We start from the raw sequence: 18211 nt of genomic DNA, 5'->3' as shown, positions 1-18211 counted from the left end.
GAAAAAGATAAAGAAAGAAGATGCTCTTCGGAAGTCGATAGGTTTCTGCCACACTGCACTACTCTGTTGTACCGGCTGCCTTGATAACAAGAACCTCAGAGCCAGTTGTGGCCCCATTACAATCTCTTTAGCACTGGAACCGATTGGAGGCATTTGTCTGCTTTATCACCATCTTTAATTATGCGTGACTCCACTCAGATTCCAATAAAACATCAAGTTATGCTGTGAAAATGCAAATCATGGACGCATTTTTGTTGTTCTGTCTGTACGCTGAAGGTGTAATGACAATACTGCAGCCCTTAAACTGATTGAACACAACAACAGAACCCTGAGGAGGGCAGGCAGTGGACTTTGGAGGTCAAAAGTAGGGAAACAACGTTCTCTCATGCACATAACTAAAAGTGGGAGCTGCTGGCATATTGGAAAAATACACGCACAAGTGGGTCCTTGTTTTGCCAGGGTGACATTTTGAAGTGACAGCCCTCTTCTGTGCCATTTAATTCCCATGGAGGGGGGCAAAAAGGAGATAAAAAGAGAGGGAAAATGGGAGAAAAAAAACTTGAAAAGGAGCAAAAAAGAAGAAAGCACTAGAGATGGTAAGAGAAGAACAGAGAGGAAGAAAAAAGGACTGATCCATTCTAATGAGGAATAACAAATGGCCCTCTTGGCCTTCCCCTCCTCCTCCTCCTCTCTTTACAATGCTGACCTTTGGGTTTTGAAATTGATTTACTGTTGCTGCGGTTGACAGTGGCATTTTGAAAATGGTAACACCCCACCTCATTAATATAGCCACATGCACAGAGAATATGTTACACTGGCCATCTGCCATAGAAATTTTTGCAATGTATTTACAAATCAATATTGGAGATGTGCAGGTGGGTTGGTAAGAGCTTCAAGACGAAGCAAAAAGAGGCAGTGAAATTTGTCAGCCATTTCAAATGAGCTAAGCAGAAATCTACATGAAGTAAATGACAAACAACGATCAAAACGACACATACTAATCCACACTAAATTTAAGTTTTTGGACTTGTAAGTCACTTCTACATTAGTAATTTAAACCTTTATTTGAGAATCAGTGTTTCAGAGCATGTTCACTGACATTCGGTTTGCTAACTAAAGTGATTCAATTTATTCATTTTTTTATTCTTTAAAAATATCCGAAAACAAAAACATTAGCAGTCTGGTTTTAATCTACTAACCCAACTCAAACACTGGCAGAATCAGTGAGTGTGATTCACATGTATACAGCAGCACAATAACACAGAACAAGGCAAATTGCCTAAATCTAAAATGCCCTTTAAATAAAAAAGGTATTTTTCAACTTCCTCTAGGAGAAGACTTAATCATAAAAATCAGATTAGCCGATGGAAAAGACTAAAGACTAAATTGTTGACAAAGTCTCAGCTTCATTGCAGACAAAATACAGCATCACTTTAGCTTTTTTTTTTTTTTTGCAAAACACACACAAACATACTCTCCAACACATGCGCACACAGTGATTTTGCCAAATTTAGTCTCAAGTAAATACAACCATTTTAAATTGGCAATTCCTTGCCAAGTGCATGCCTGTGAATTGGAAGCATTACTTGTTCCCAAGGAAGACGAATACAGCAAACATTAAATCCTTTGAGCAAAATGATCCAGAATTCCCTATAATCCGATCATCTTTCAACTTGCATATCAAATTATCACAAAACACTGAACTGTTTAAGGGGTTGTTTTCATAGAAAAATATTGGCAGTTTACCAACAACAGAAATACCCTTTAAATAGAAGGAAAATAGATACTTTAATCAGATAAAGAACAATATTCCTTTTTTGTTGTGATGTTTGAAGGACTTATGAGGAATCACTGCTTAGTAGACATTATTTTTAGCCATTCATAACAAATCAAATGTCAAAAATGTAACAGTGGTTTGAACATCATGTTTTAGAGCGCATCAGAAACTTATACATCTTAAAATGTTTGTGTTGAAATATGGGCCGTGGTTTGTGTAATAGTTTTTTGGCAACATTGTGCTCCTGTTTTATCTTTTTTCTGTAACGGTCTGATGCAAAGATGATGTAGCATAAAATAAACAATATAGGAATTCATTTAAATTTCTTTGAAATTTTCCAGGTTCGATTCATTTTAGATAATGACAAATATCGTTTTTCTGATAGTCAAATACTGCCCAGACTCTGTGGGCAACAGTTAAACACACACTTTGTTATTTGGCTATGCAATAAATTACAGGTGTATTTTTTCCAGACTTTTCTGGTGTTCTATGATTGCATTCCTTCATCTGGCTATGCATTACTTGCCAACTTTATAATTTACTTTTTTTTTGTCAACCTGTTTGTTTCTGGCATCGTTGCTGTGCTTTTAATAAAAAAAAAACCCTGGTATATACTGTAGCAGGTGGAGTTGCAAATATGTTTTCATTCATGTTTATTTATGAGTATAAAAAAGTTTGAAAAATCTTTTACCTCCATGAGATCCAGGGGCTCTCCGTTCTTCAGCCAGTGGTATGAGGGTTTGGGCTTCGCATTGGCTTTGCATTCCCACACCAGAGTGTCATCAATGGTCTTCTGAACGTCCTGAGGTTTCTCAATCAGCTGTGGTGGAGCTGCCAGGACACAAATCATTTACTGTAAATGAACACTTTCACGCTACAAAAATGCTTGAGTAAGACCTGAAAGCAGCAGTTTTATAAGAAGAAAAAAATCAATGAACCAACCAAGCAGGCAATTAGTCCATTAAAAAAGCATCCAATGGCACGAATCCTCAATCTACTTCAAATTAACCTGAAGCTGACCCCTACTTGGAAAATAAAAACAACAGAATAAAGTTTTTGTGAAAGGAAAAAAAAAATCAATAGTGAATGCTTCAAACCAAAGCTAAACAATGAGCTTCTGGATTTGGCACAAATTGTGTTCTACATAAATCAAGTTATTTGACCTAATAATGTTTGTGAGGTGCAATTGATAACAACTTGAATTTGCTTTTTGTTGAAGCTGTGAGAATTTTCTGTTATAATAGATAAGGTTTTTTTTATTCTGAAACTCTTTCATAACAGTATCCCCTACAAAGCTTGGTCTGCCTGCAGACAAAATATAATATATTTCTAAGCATATGCAAAGTGAGGGAGGCTGTCACATCTAGGGTGACTTTTGACCTCAAACATACCGTCACAGACTTCACTGTCCTTACAGCAAAGATCACATTATTAACAGTGTCACCATGGGAAACATGGCTGTAAGGACAGTGGTGGATGAAGGTTCCAAGAGTAAATAGACAAGTGATGTGGAAACTAAGCACACGGATGAAACAAGTACAAGGACTTGACTAAGAACAAAGGAAAACAGAGTTTTTGTATTGAGCAAAGATGACTGACATACTGCAACCAACAGGATAGCCAAATCAGAAAGTGTGACTGAAGAATAGAAATGAAAACTAACAAAGACGGGAACAGACTCAGGAAACACAAAAACACGGAAAATAAAACACAAGCAACAATCGAAGATCTCAACAGAATGAGACACAACCACAGGAAGAAGATGACCGAAAACATAAAACGCAAAAATCAATAAACACTGAAAGTGCTTGAAATTGTGATTTTGGATTTCTTCTTCTTTTTTTTGCAGAATTACTTTTTGTTGATTAATGATATTTGTATTTCCTGACTGTCAGCATTTTCTGAAATGCTTCCTGCATGATAATGACTAATAATTCAGACAATAATAATTTTAATAAAAACTCATACAAGCAGTCATATATTGCTAAATATATATATTTTTTTCTTTTCTGTTAAAAATCACTCTTTAAAAATGATCTTTATTGTAAAGATGCACACTTGAAAAAATATGTATTTGACACTGATGTTACAATAGAAACTGTCACGTATTGAAAGGGAAAATGTCACACAAGCAGCTTCTTCACAAGGTCAATCTAATTGGGCCTGAGCCCATTCAAATGCAGAAAACTGCTGGATCATAATGTCATTTAACCAATTTCCTAAATCCCCTTGAACTCCTGCGGGAATATTAAGAAAGGACTCAAAGAGAGACCAACCCCCAACCCGTATTGTTACTGTGTGCCTACTGTTTGCTGCAAACCCACATCCCTGTATTGATTCTCCTATTCTTCTCTAAACTTGATGGATGTCCCACAAGGTCCCGTCAGTGGGACTTTAAAATAAGATTAGAGATTTTTATCACTTGCCCACCAGTCAGTCTGTGAGGCTGTGAGATTAGACAAGACCTAAATCTTACAAGAAGACACATGACTTCCACACCGTTACAGCAGGGATCTCATAAAAAAAGCCACATAGCACTTCATGGAAACGTCAGCATACAGATGTTTTTTTTTTAAACTAATAATCAGTCAGTCTGCTGTCAGTGGTGAAACAATACTGTAAGCAAAAATGTCTGCACTCATCAGATCAGAGCATTGGGAAAGTGATCAAGCTTTTGTTTTTTATTTATATATTTTTTTTATTTTCTGCTGTTACAGCAAAACCTGTTGGGTACAATTCTTGTAGAGAGAAGAATTCTGCATCCAAAACTTGCTATTTTTATCCACTGTTAGCACTAACACATTAATAGCTAGAAGTTGATAAAATATCACTGCTTTTGCTTGGGAATAATTTCACTACTTGCACTATTTTTCTTCCATATTGTCTTCTATATTGCTACTATTCAGTACTGTGATCCTACAAGAGTTGGAGTAAAGCACCTATAATGCTCAGTATACATGTATCCATTTTTCCTCTGATCAATTCATTATAATTCTCTTTTTTCCTCTGATCAATTCATTTTAATTCTAGAAAAAAACGTTTTATAATATGAAAGGTTTCTCCTTCACAGAAAAAAAAAACCTTCAATGAAAAATATCGCCTAAGGGCTTTGTGGCGAGACATCATCGATGAATAAACTGCAACATAATGAAGAGAAAAACAATAAAAATCTTTCATCTAGGGACATTAAAAGCTTTTCTCAGAATATAAGCCATAAGTCCAGTGTTGGTGGGAAAAAAACAAAACATCAGCTCTCTGAAAGAGGTGGTGTAAATCTACGAGGGCCTCATGTTAGCCGCTGGCACAATAAAAAACTTGTCAGAAGTGAACTAGTGGTAATAGGTTAATTTATTACTACATGCCACGCTAGTACTTTTTTTATTACATACTCCAGTAAAACCTACAAACAACACAACAACTAACTTTTTTTCTTAGATTCACACCAAAATAATACATTATTTGCATTTTTTTTAAAATCAGACTTCAGGGTAGTAAACCTTTGAGGGGGTTAAATATGCTTGTGACTCAAAAGCTAAAAGATTCTATAAATGCACCACATACTAGGGATTGAAGGCCAGACGTTTTTTATACTAAAGACAGAAAATATGAGAGTATGTTGTAGATCAAAGTCAGGAAACCAGTGCTCACCATAGAAAGAGAGTTTTCCTTGAACTGAATTTCTTCCTCTGCTGTTTTCAGCCACACATTCATACACCCCTGCATCCTCCTGCTGGAAATAAGGGACCTCTAACACACCACTGGCTTTATTTATGTCCACCTTCCTGCTAAAGGAGGCCCCATCCACTCTCCTCCAGTTGATGGTTGGCACTGGGCTAAAGGCAAGAGGAACAAAAGAAAAAAAAAAGGCATAACATGAAAACTAATACCACAGATTGTTTTGTCTCAGGCTCATTCAAAGAAACATAAAATCTTTGTGAAGCAGAAGAAGTAATAAAACATGTCAATGTGACATTAAATTAAAACATTATATATTAAATTTTGTTCTCTGAGTGAACACGGGAACCAAGCCACTGCAAGCTGAAATTATTATGACATATTAGAAATACACAGAGGAACATACTTTCCAAGTGCAAAACATTCCAGTTTGACTGTTGAGCTCTTCGCAACAGGAACAACTTCAGGAAACTGCACTTCAATCTTTGGCTCATATTCGCCCATAACACCTGGAGTTGTAAAGAGAAACAATAAATTGATGCTCCACATCTCTGACAGGAATTCTGTCAGCTGTAGGCAAAACTTGTTATGATGTGACATATTACAAAGAGAAACACAAAATGATCTACAGCAGGTTTCAGTGCAGCACAATTTCATGTGGGTTCACAACAGCAACAAATCAGTTGTCTTCCCTTTTATTTTGTAAAATGTCAACAATGGAGGCCATTTTTAGCAGTAAGAATTATAACCAAAAGTATCATTTTGCTCCATAAACAGAAACTGAAGAATGTAATTAGATAATTTAAGAAGAAGAAGAAAAAAAGGGAACACGAGCCAATCAACAATCACAAAGTGAAGCATAGATGATTAAAATTAGTGGCAACAGTATGCAAAATAAACTTTTTTTTTCACTTCTTTTGTTTTTGCCAGGCAGTCCGTAATTAAAGTTCCTGCACCTGTGGGTTAAAAACTTCCACTATCTCAGTTATAAACTTTGCCACTTATAAAGTTGTTACTAATTTCTATAATGTGTATATTGTAGTGAAGAGGTCCGATCATACCATCAACCCGCAGGACTAAAGGCGTCGGCGGTCCTTGAACGCTGCTTTTGGTGACAGTGTTGGTGACTACACATGTGTAGTTTCCCACATCGGAGGGTTCCACCTTCGCGATGTACAGGTTCCCCGTCTTCTGGGACACAAATCGACGTGTGTCCTGGATGACAAATGATGGGTACTCGTTGAAGATCCATGAGAAGGTAAGCTCTGCAAACAAAATCAAAGACGACAGACGTGGGCAACAAGTTAAAAAATACGAGCAGATTTATAAATCATCTATATCCATTTACAGATAACAGGGGATCCATCAGCAGTCTCATCACTTCTGTGTGAGTGGATACCCTACGGGATAAAGCAATTAGTGGATTGGACTGAGTGCCAGCCTTCTATGATTAAAAACATAATTTATAATTGAAGAGCACTTACTCTTACTCACTGTTGGATAAATGACTTTAATATGGTTTAAAAAAATTATACTTTCATTATATTGAAGTGATGATGCTCAGCGTATGAATAACTAGTTTTTGAGAAAAGTTGTTTTATATTTTATCAACTGTAGAAATAATAAGATCTTCCCTGCTGTGGTTTGTTCGACTTAATGGTTCTTTTGAAAAATGAGGAGCCGGGAGATGCTGTAACGAAACAGGCAGTTTAACAACAAAATAAAAAGTTGAAACATTCTACAGAAGTAAACAAACAACATCTAATGTATAGTGTGAGCCCATTGTAAATTAAGCTTTAAGTAAAACACTCATTTACTCTAGTCTTACTCCCTTTTTATTTTGCCCTGGTTTATTTCCATTTTGCAGTTTTTGCACTTAAGCCTTTCCTTTTGGGGATTTGGCGTCTATTTAAAATTTAAAAACCAACTTTTCCCATCTATTTTTGATTATCTATGATAACAAAGTTTCGGGAAGATACTCCCAATGCTGCCAACCAAATGGAAAGCAGTCATAGAGGCTTTGCACTAACAAACAGCAACATTATATAAAGGAATATTGGTGTTTTGACATATTGACACAAGGATAGATTGCTCTGGACCATGCTGCATCCCTGTCCCAGAAGCAATCTTTGCTGTTGATAAGAACTTGTCTAAGTGATGACTCTGCACAACAGCACAGAGAATAATTGAGATGTGAGTTGGAGTCATTCATTCAGTATTCTTCACTTCTTGCTCTTTAATGGGGGAGGAGGATGCCTGGGTTTCTGACATGTCATCGCAACCTTGCAAATAACACGGTGAAACTGAATCTTGAGAATTTTACACTTTAGCTTGTTTCAGTCATTCTGCTCCGGTCATCTGCCCTCTCTGCTTTGACTGTCAGACACTCCCACCTGTCTGCAGCATCACTTGATCTCCCTGCCCTCCTACTTAATGCTCATTAGTCCCAGTCCTGAGAGTTACACTCTGTTAGACTGCCATACAATCCTCCTGTCAGTGCATCCTCTTCACAGTGCAACCTGTGAATTTGTCAGCTTCGACTTTATTTTTGAACATTTTCATTTTGACTTTTTTTGTGCTTTTAGTGACCTTGTATTGTGTGGGAAGATTTTCTTTTTGTGCAGTGAAACAAAGAGAGAAAATCCTCAAACTGATGTAATTACTAGACATGACAAGAATGGTTTCAAACAGTGTGTGTGTGTGTGTGTGTGTGTTTTTGTCAAATGGAATAACAATGCTGACCACATTTAAATAATGCTCACAACTCCATTTCAATTCATCTTCAACTGATGCAATATGTTCAGGGATTTGTCAACTGAGTTTTCCTCTAGGGTTTTGAAGCACTGCTTCTACATTATGAATCAGCTCTGCTAGTTCCAGCACGTTAGTGTGAAGGTGACTGACAGAAAGCTTGACAAACGACAATGTTCAATGTTCTTTTGGTCTCTCTCAGCACTCATGTTATGCTAGGTTTTCTATGCATAAAATGAAACTATTTACAACAATTTGCATCGAAAATCAGACTTATTTCTGACTTCCTTACAAAAACGTAATCTGCAAAATCTTGCAAAATCCCTTCCTTTGTGTTAATGAGGAAAAGTGTAGTTTGAAAACAAATGTGGACCCTCGTATTTCAGAGAAAAACCTTGGAATTAAGTGAAATCTGGCACACAGGCACAGCACTTTGAAAAGTCGTAAGTTGTCACTCTTTTCTTTATATTTTGTTACTAAAGAGGCAGCCTTTCTTGTAATATTTGAAAATTGGCTTGAAGAAATGTTTTCAGGCTTTTCTGAAAGTCTCAAAGTTTTTATTTGAACATTTGCTGCTTTTTCCATCACTTCTAGTCCACATTTCAGAGTATTGTGTTTCTTGTTTATTAACTCTTGATTTTGACCTATGAGTCATTCCGTTATAAAAAGGCTCCTATGCTCAGGAGATGAACCAGTGTTGCGTCTAAGCACTTTACTAACAGCCAACAAAGGAGAAAATTGGTTTTAATTTATTTAGTTCAGTCTTTAAAATGCCAATGACAATACAGTTTGACAGACATAATTTAGCACCAATAAAGTGATTCCCAAAAAAACTAGTAGATGAAAACTTGTCATGCAAAAGTTGATCAACTGAACAAGGATGCATCTCAGGTCTTGTTTCTGGTCTTTGCTGAATTTAGCTTAAAGACATGACTTTCAGGTACTGTTAATCTACAGTAGGCAGGCTCTCACAGGATGAGAGGCTTTACATCTCACTTCCAATGCTCGGGTCTTCAAAGTTCCTGCTACAAAACTCTTATCAGTCTTCTGTGATGTCAACATAATTTCATGGCTTGATCCAACTGACCCACAAATGGAACAGCTGAAGTATCCTCCTCTCCCCTCAATAATGTATCTCAGCTCTCATCCTGAGAAGGTCATGTATATTTAATGCCAGCTAGTACTTCAAACTATATCATTTAAAGGTGCAAGGCATGAGAAAAAATGGAACAACAAGAAATAAGCAGTTGCTAATTGGTTTGTTAAAGATTTATGAGGAGAAACAGGAAGCAGGAAAAAAGAAGTGAAGAAGCACCAATGGTTGTAGTTGACTGACTTGAGAGCCTTCTGTGGATGGGTGGTAATGGAATAACGCGTTCATGAGTGACAGTGAGTGGCAGATTTTCATTGTGGTTCCATTTAGTCTTTGTATAATGAACAGACAGCATCAATTTCTTCTTAATGATCCGAGAGGAGTGAAGAGAAATGGAACATGGCAGACCAAGGACATACTGAGTTAAGAGTGAGTTTGTGCACAAGTGTGGGTTAAAGAAAAGTATATGCACCGTTTCTGTCAAAGTGTATACACCCAAGCATGTTCCTTGGATAGTGACAGCCATTAACCAGGCCTTACCATCTGTATTCATAACACACAAATTCACTCGATGAAAAGGTTTAGGTCAGGCACACGGGAAAAAATCCTTGCGAGCTATATGTGCTGCTACCAGCCAGTAAGCAGCCTATGTTTTGGAGCAGATGCACTGAATGAACAAAACAAGTGATTTCAGCCTTCAGTGACTCTGAAAGGCCCATTTCCATTAGTAGAAGGAGGTCAGATGCATTAGGTCCTTGACTAACCACAGTCATTCAGACTATCTCAAAGCAAAAGGTGACACAGACCAACATCTGATGCTAACCCGGTACAGCGATGTGAGAGAATTCAGTCAGAGCTTCTCTTGGATACTTGAAAGCATTTCTGCTAGCACAGAAGTGCAACTTCAACATGCCTTATAGTTCTAGAGTATCACAAACCTACTTTCTGCAGAGTTCCTGTGGGTTTTGAGGCATTGTGAAATAATAGTTTCCTGAATCATTCATGGAAAGTTGGAAGCCTTTAAACACGAGATAAGATAGAGCTTTGTCTTGGACTATTTTGTGCTGCTCATGAATTATATCCTGTCACCCTTTATGAGAGAATGGATCTCCCTTTCAAAATATCATGATAAAGTGAAAAGCTTAGAATAATACCGTTTATGACTATTCAAATACAAATAATTACATGTTCTGTAGGAACAGTAGCACAATGGCAATGCAGATGCAAATTTGAAGCACATTTTTTCAATGATAGAAAAGCTTTTTTTATTCTTGTCCTTAATTCTTTCACCATCAAACTGCTTTTATGAAAAACACTAAATAACCACAGCAAGATGAGATGATCTAGTCACAATGTATATTTTGCTTAAAATGATAGCAAAACTGAGGACAAAAGATTGTGACTCTATGTGGGTGTGGGAGGATAAGTAACAACATCAAGACAAGATATATCATAACTGTGAAAGATCTGATCAGTCTGGTGTTTTTGCAGTTATAATAGAAAACTGGAGATGATCAATCTTGCAGCTCATCTTTACTTCTTCACCATATCCATCAACACAAATAAATTCCAGTGACAGCTGAGTCTGAGAAAAATATTGAAAGGAAATAGATCATTCAAAGCACGAGGCTTGGTCTCATTGTAGAACAGCTTTGTTCCAACACAACGAGGATAAAAGAATCTGTTTATTACCAGACAGTTGGACAAATAGGGATTTTGGCTGCATTTCTGTAGCACTGAAAAAAAAAAAAGAACAGAAACACACACTGAAATCATTTGATATAATTTGACCAAAAAAGGAAATAAATCACCATTAAAGCAATTACTCACCATTCTCCTAAAAAATATTGTTGACAGTTACATTAAAAGCTCTGATAAAAGAAAATGGATTTTGGCAGTCTCCATATTTCACATTACCACAAAATATGTCCTATAATAATGATATATTTCTTTCATGACCTGTTCTAAGATTCACTGGAAAAGCATGTATTTCTATTGACGTAAAATATTTATTAGCTTTACAAAGACTATGGAATCATTTTGTTTTGGAGTTATTTTAACGGTCAAATATCTTTTGTTTTTTTTAAAAAAAAGCTAAATAACAAGAAATAACATACTTTAACCTATTAGTACAAGTGACTGAAACCACACTGTCTTTACTTGTGATCATGTTACAACTTACAATTTGTAGCATTTCAGCACTTTAAAGTTTAGCTTCACAATGAATTTTGTTGCATTTGTTCTAAATATTGTCTTGTTTCATTCAAGTCATTCTTGAAGTCCTGTGCCAGGGGTAAACATGATCAACATTACTCTCTGCTTTGTTTAAGTTGTCAACTTTATGGGCTGAACCAGAAAACTCTTGGCAGCAATCGATAGATCTTACTGTGACAAAAGTGTCTTTGTAACTGTGTGCAGCTGATACAGATCTGAACTGTTCACAGTCAAATAATTGCTGTGTGCTTGTTTTGACTGAATACTACTCTTAGGACAATGATTTAACTGTATACATGAAAAACACAAATATTAATATTTTGAGGGTGGAGGAGAGACAGCCTCTTCAAAACTCTAATGAACATTCTGGCCAGACTTGCTTCCAGTGTCCCTAAATAAATAGTAATATTTGTGTATTTTATCTTCTGGGATTTGATAGGACAAACTGTTAAATTTGAACAACCACAGGAAACAAAAGTGCTGGAAACCATATTATATAAATCTCTTACACACTTACTAAAGCACAAAGGGAAGCATTTACTCAAATAAAAATGTGGTTTAGTTTAATTCTAAGGCATTTAACTGCATACATTTAAGTTAGTCATCATTGTATTTTGTATCATTATTAAAGCAAACTTTAGCAGGTATTCAGATAAAAACTAAGATTGTGAATCAAAGTTCAGTTTTACCAGTGTTTTCTCCAGATGACAGTCCCTTAAGGACTGCAGTCCCAAATAATTAGGTTTATTTAAAGTAAGAGAGAACCCTTACTTATGTTTATCTGAATATAGGTAATGGAGACAATAGATAGACAAAAGACAAAAAAATCCTGATGCAATATGTACAAAAACTATTGATTTCAATTTCAGTTTAATAATTGAATGTATATGCGCGATCACAAAACCGCTCAAGGTGCAAGAAATACTGAACAAAGTACACCAGAGGTCAAGTCTCTTTCCTTACATAGGTTCTTTGAAATATATACTTAGCATTTTTTTATTTTAATTTAAAGAAAAGGGAATAATGTCACATATTGTTTGAGAGCTACAAGAATAAAAGAGAACAAAGGAACCCCTGCTGATTTAATCAGCTTTTAAAACAATGTATGTAATCATCCATAATAATACAATCTGTAGTCACAGGAAAATTACACAACAAGGGGTGAGATAAAGTAAAAGAAGATTCACATAAATAATGAAGGTACGTTTTATTTATAATGGCAATAAAAAGGAATTATCATCAGACTTACTGTTTGCCTTAATTACAGATTGGGATCATCTAATTATAAATCACCCTTTAGATGAGGCTTTTCAACATTAGTTCTTTTACAAAGCTGAAAAGAAACACTTGAATTGTTCTTGATGTCTTTAAATGTGTCTAAAATTAAAAAAGTTTGTACTTGTAATAAAAATACCTCAAATATATAAAGAGGAAAAAAAAAAGGTGGACTCATCTTTGCCTGTGTCTTCAGCTTTTTGAAAACCCTGGGTATTTGATAAGTATGTCTGATTGACTTTCGGATTCAATCTAATTCAAGAAGGCCGCCACAGCTATTGACCTAAGTGGTGTCCAATCCTGGTCTTTGAGGGCCGCTATCCTGCATGTTTTAGGTGTTTCTCTGTTTTGATACGCCTGACTTAAATGACTGAGTGAGGAACAGGCTTCTGCAGAACTTGAAAACCTGCTGAAGAGCTGAATACCATCTGAAACACACAGGACAGTGGCCCTCAAGGAACAGGATTGGACTTATTGACCTAAGCAAACTCAATCATGGCTAAACTCTGGTGTGGTAGTAGCTGAGAGTCATCCCCAAAATATACTGTGAGTGTTAGAAGATCATGCAACATCTTTAATTGCATTTTTGGCATGCAAGTTGTTGTTGCTGTTGTTGCTGTTTAAAATCAGTCCACTGGTTAGTCGGTCTGTCTCTACTGTAAACTCCTGTACAGCTAAACAATGAGTCACTTAACATCATGGAGCAGATCAAGCAAGAAGCTAACAACTAAATGCAGGTATTCAAACTGTTTATAATTACAGATATGCAGTATAACATGAAGCCAAAGTGCACAACATAAAACCTTTAAAACCTATAAAACTTTGCAGCCTTTACTGACTTCAATATTTATTCACGATGCATACAATCAACGTTATCTTCGTAATTACTCAAAGGTGACCTATAGGTGACTTCTGAAACATCAATGCACTTCCAAGTAAATGAATTAGTTGTTTACTGTATGTCTCTTTCATTACTTGTAATCTATCCAAGTAGAAGTCAATCAAGGTTGACTAATTCCATTCCCGCTGTAGAAAAAAAAAAGGGAATAAATATATAAATAAAAATCATTTTCTGTAAGGCTATCTAAGGTGCATGCACTCTTTAGTCATAGTTCTCAGAAAAAAAGGAATAAATTTTCTCTTGCAAATTGTAAAAATAAAGAGCAGGGTTGAATGCAAGACTGCCTTGAGAGCAGACACGTTTCTAGAAACACGACAACAACTTGCACATGTAATGTTTTTCTGACTTAATCAGTTTTCTTGTAAATGATGACTAACCTGTTAGATTTCATTTGCTGTGTTCAGATTTCCCAGAAAAGGTTTTGAACATGTTCAGGATACAGCTACTAGATAGAAGCCCAACACTCCTGACAGGGCAGCTGTTTTGTTGTTTGCTGACTGGAGTGTGTTGGCAGAGGATACATTGCAGCGAGCAGCTTTTACAAATACGACAATACAAAATCTCAGAGGGTGCAAGACATTTCCACTGCACACAGGTTGTCAAAATTATGTTTGCGCATACGAATTTTTAAATCTCAAAATGAGCTGTGAGAAGAATGAATAAAGCTTAATGACATAAAGCATTTGAAATGTAATGCTTTGTGTTTTGTGAGATTGCATTAAAAAGCAATTTAAAAAGCAAAAAGACAACTCTTTACAAACAGTAGACTGGTGTGTTTTTGATTGAAATGGCATACCTTGCTGAGACGTTCACTTTAAAGTGAGACCGCCAACAAGCTGATGCAGTGTACTGAAACAAACATTGTGCACAAAGTGGAGTCCAGAGGAGGAAAACACGTCAGACAAAGAGCTACAACAATTCACACAACACTCAAAATGTTGGTTTTTTTTACACACTTATTTGCCTCAAGCTTCAGGAGGAAATAAAGTTCTGTTTTACCAATGTTGACAAGTACATTTCCATCTTCAAAGAAAGGGCTGTAATTATAAGCTTGTTTGCATTCATGCTGAATAACCGTCATAGAAATACTTCCAGAATATTGCAGGAAAAAGGTTTCAGGTTTAAAAGAGCATGAATACAGATGAAGCATTTGTTTTAACTGCAAAATCAGGATTTCTGTAAGAGTTTAAATTAATTTGTAGTCTACATTTTTAGAAAGTCTATGCAGAAGAAAATACTATTCCAATACAAATCCAGTTAAATGCAATATAATTCAATCTATTCCAGTCCAATTATAATTCAATCTGGTACCGAAGTAAAATGTTGCAGATGATCAGATTGACTGCAGCACTGAGATCTAACAAGTATAGACAAAGAGCTATTGTCTGAGGCCATGAGGGTATTTCAATTAACTTTCATCAGTGCTGTTTTTGTGCTATGAGTTTGAAATATTAACCTAAACTCTCTAACAACATTATTCTGTGCAACTGGTCACAGAGTTGATTGACAACTTTTCTTTACTTTTGTCTTTCAAATTACAGCAACCTTAACAGCCAGTGGTACACATCCATTCGCTGAAAACAGATTGACCCGATCCAGAACCTGATGTATAGGATGTACTTTTAATATAAATACTTTCAAAATTTACCCAGACATTTCTTCAGTTGATAAAGACCTTCAGCACTGCTGGCAAAAGCCCATCTTAAGATCTGCGAGTAGGTGTTAATAGCATTGGATGCTAACTCGCAATGATATCATCATGGATGCAGAGATAATATGAGGCAAACAATACACCTTTACAGAGAAGCTCTGTTACTCAACCTGGCAGGTCTCCAGTCAAAGTTATCCTTGCCAGTCTGCACGCCAAAGATTTTCCTCACTCCCACTGAAAATCAGGCTGACAGGCAAGAGTGTCCCACAGTAAAAATGACTCACTCCACTGACTTCAACAATACAGACAAACAAGCCAAGAGGTTTGGGCACAAACATGACTTCTATTTTGTCCAGATAAAAAAAAAAAAAAAAAGAGAGTCAAATGAGAAATGTGAGAAATGATGGCTGCGCTAAGTTGACATTTATGCGAAGAAAAGTAGGAAAAAAACAAAAACAAAACAGTTGTCTCTCTTCACTGATTCTGAACTACAACACGATCCACAATAAACACAGATCTAAAAATACAATCACGTAAAACAAAGCTTCTGAACAGAGAATCTTACCTCCAGAGTGAGAGGGCGGACCACAAAGTAGGACCACTCCTTGACCTTCACGAACCCTCACCGGACTTCTTCTTTGGGTCTTGAAATTCTCCAAGTCTGTTGGGCATAGAACAGAAGCTATAAAGCACACCAGATGCACACACAAGAAACCCAAGAAGAAAACTTAAAATAACAAATTAAAAACGAATTGTGGTAAGAGTCAGAAGTTGCTCAGTCATTTTAAACCAAGTTAAAAAAAAATCAGCGCAGACTGCAACAAAAGGCAAAATATTTGCGAATTGGTCCCAAAACCCTCACAATGTGTTTGCATAAATGAAGACATTGTGTTGTAAAGTCCATAACGCTTCTGAATGGAGCAGAAAGCAATTTTTCAAGCATAAGTCACACATGAGTGAATTTAATTGAAACAGCGTATTGTTATCGCTTTCTGTGTTTGATCCACTGCACAAAGAGCAGCAACAATTAAATGACAAAGACTGAAACATCATTTGTATGGAAACCGATTACTTGTTGACAACCTGCTGAGAGAAAGCAAATAGAGACAGCAATCGTTGAGCACTTTGCCTGCTGTGGCTCCTGGAGACACTGCGGACAGTGCAGCCAAATATGTGGCTGACATAAAAATGACATAATCAAGACTCACTTGAAAAACAGGGAGAAAGAATGCAAATCTGACACCTTCTTTGTTCAAGCACAGCAGGATGAGCCTCTGCATAATAAATACAGCATATGATCTTTGCAGACCTTGTGAGCAATCAGAAATTGCCTCCAGCAAAAAAAGTATTACATTAACACAAATGAAAGGAGCCTTTTTTCCCTTTTGCTTCTTCCAGAAAATAATTTATTAAAAAAACCCTTTTGTATGACTTCAGAAATTAATTTGTAGATCATTACTTTCTTTTCATTCGAGCTGCAGACAGACAGATTGTGTGGATGATTCGGTGACTAATACAAAATTAATGGCTGAGTCTGTTTGCATAAAGGCTCACTGAAAAGATTTAACACAATTAGGATCCTCTTTGGACTAGCAGGACATCCACAGATCCCCTTAGATGTGCTGAAGCTGCTAGGTTACTCTGAAATCTTTTCTTATTTGGAGGCAGCAAAAAACCAAAATTATATTTATATAAGATGTCAAATAGCTTGTGATGTTGTACTTCTCTTCACATAACAATTCTTCATAATGTGCTGTTGCTGTTTATTTCTGCAAATATGAACAAAAGCACCAAAATCTGTACTTGTATTAATACGACTGAACAAAAATTAAAATTTTCAACTTTTACACATCTGTCCCCTAATAAAAAAATATTGGCGACAAAAACTCTGAAAGTTGAAGCTAAAGTCTCATGTTTAAAGCAACCATACTGTTCTCCATCATTCCATTTCTTTTTTTTTTTTTTTAATTTGACTGTATTCAGTGCATTTCAGGGGCAGCAGCTGTGCAGACCACAACCAATGATGAGTCACCTGATGATGAGTCAACCAATGATGGTGTGAGGACTATTTTAGCCAGCAGTAAGTTCAAACTACTGTCTCTCCTCCCCACTGTCTGTCTGGCTAAGCCGAATCCTCAAAGGCTCAATTAGTGGAACTGGACTTTTCACATAAAATCCCAGGTTGCAGCACTTTTTTTTCGCAGAAGTTTAGACATATTAGTCATTACCTTGCACGTTAAATTTTAAAAACTGCAAAAAAAAGCCATTAGGCTGAATAGTATTAGTTCTATAAAATGTAGAAAATATAGATGATATTACTTTGATTTGGCATAATTAGAAAACCCCCTTTTTTACTGAAATTGACAACAATACTAAAAGCTATTGTGCTAAAATAAAAAAGCAAAGAAGTCAAATCTCTTGTGTGTGCTAACATGCACAAATACACAGAACAATAAATGAGTAGCAAACGATATGAACAATACACAAAGCTGTAAATGTGGAGTTAAAATTTCTTTCAAAATTATTTCTTAAAGGTTGTTTTCAAACTATTGAAATTTCTGCTTTGGTTCCTGACCTGTGGTGCTGAACAACAACAACAACAAAAGTATTTTTGTAGAATAACCAAAAGCTAACTTGTGACCTGAATAAAATTAGTGAATTAATGTTGTTACAATGTTAAGATTTTACCTGGTGTCAGAAAAGAATTTGCTCACTAAAATTTAATCTAATCAGATATTCTTGGTCTTTCCTGTGACTGGTCATCTAGTTGTGTGAATGCTTTTAAGCATTCACACCATTGTTTTCCTGTTTCTCTTTCTTATCTATTATTCTTCTTTCACTATTCCGTACGTTTTTCGGCATCTAACTCGTTCC

General features: G+C 36.1%; 1 protein-coding gene across 1 annotated transcript in view; it reads right to left on the bottom strand.

The window, feature by feature from the left end:
* The window catches only part of cntn3a.1 (contactin 3a, tandem duplicate 1), a 71058-nt gene that overhangs the window by 25744 nt on the left and 27103 nt on the right, over nucleotides 1–18211 (bottom strand). Inside the window, exons 5-9 of the mRNA XM_017417857.3 lie at nucleotides 15903–15998; nucleotides 6514–6717; nucleotides 5859–5961; nucleotides 5426–5610; nucleotides 2469–2608 (exon numbers count right to left, since the gene is read on the bottom strand). Coding sequence (XP_017273346.1) covers nucleotides 2469–2608; nucleotides 5426–5610; nucleotides 5859–5961; nucleotides 6514–6717; nucleotides 15903–15998 — 728 coding nt within the window. The remainder of the gene's footprint in view (nucleotides 1–2468; nucleotides 2609–5425; nucleotides 5611–5858; nucleotides 5962–6513; nucleotides 6718–15902; nucleotides 15999–18211) is intronic.

The sequence above is a fragment of the Kryptolebias marmoratus genome, linkage group LG8, assembly GCF_001649575.2.
Source record: "Kryptolebias marmoratus isolate JLee-2015 linkage group LG8, ASM164957v2, whole genome shotgun sequence".
Lineage (NCBI taxonomy): Eukaryota > Metazoa > Chordata > Actinopteri > Cyprinodontiformes > Rivulidae > Kryptolebias > Kryptolebias marmoratus.
The sequence above is the reverse complement of the archived record's forward strand: the minus strand, read 5'-3'. Positions and strand labels throughout refer to the sequence as shown.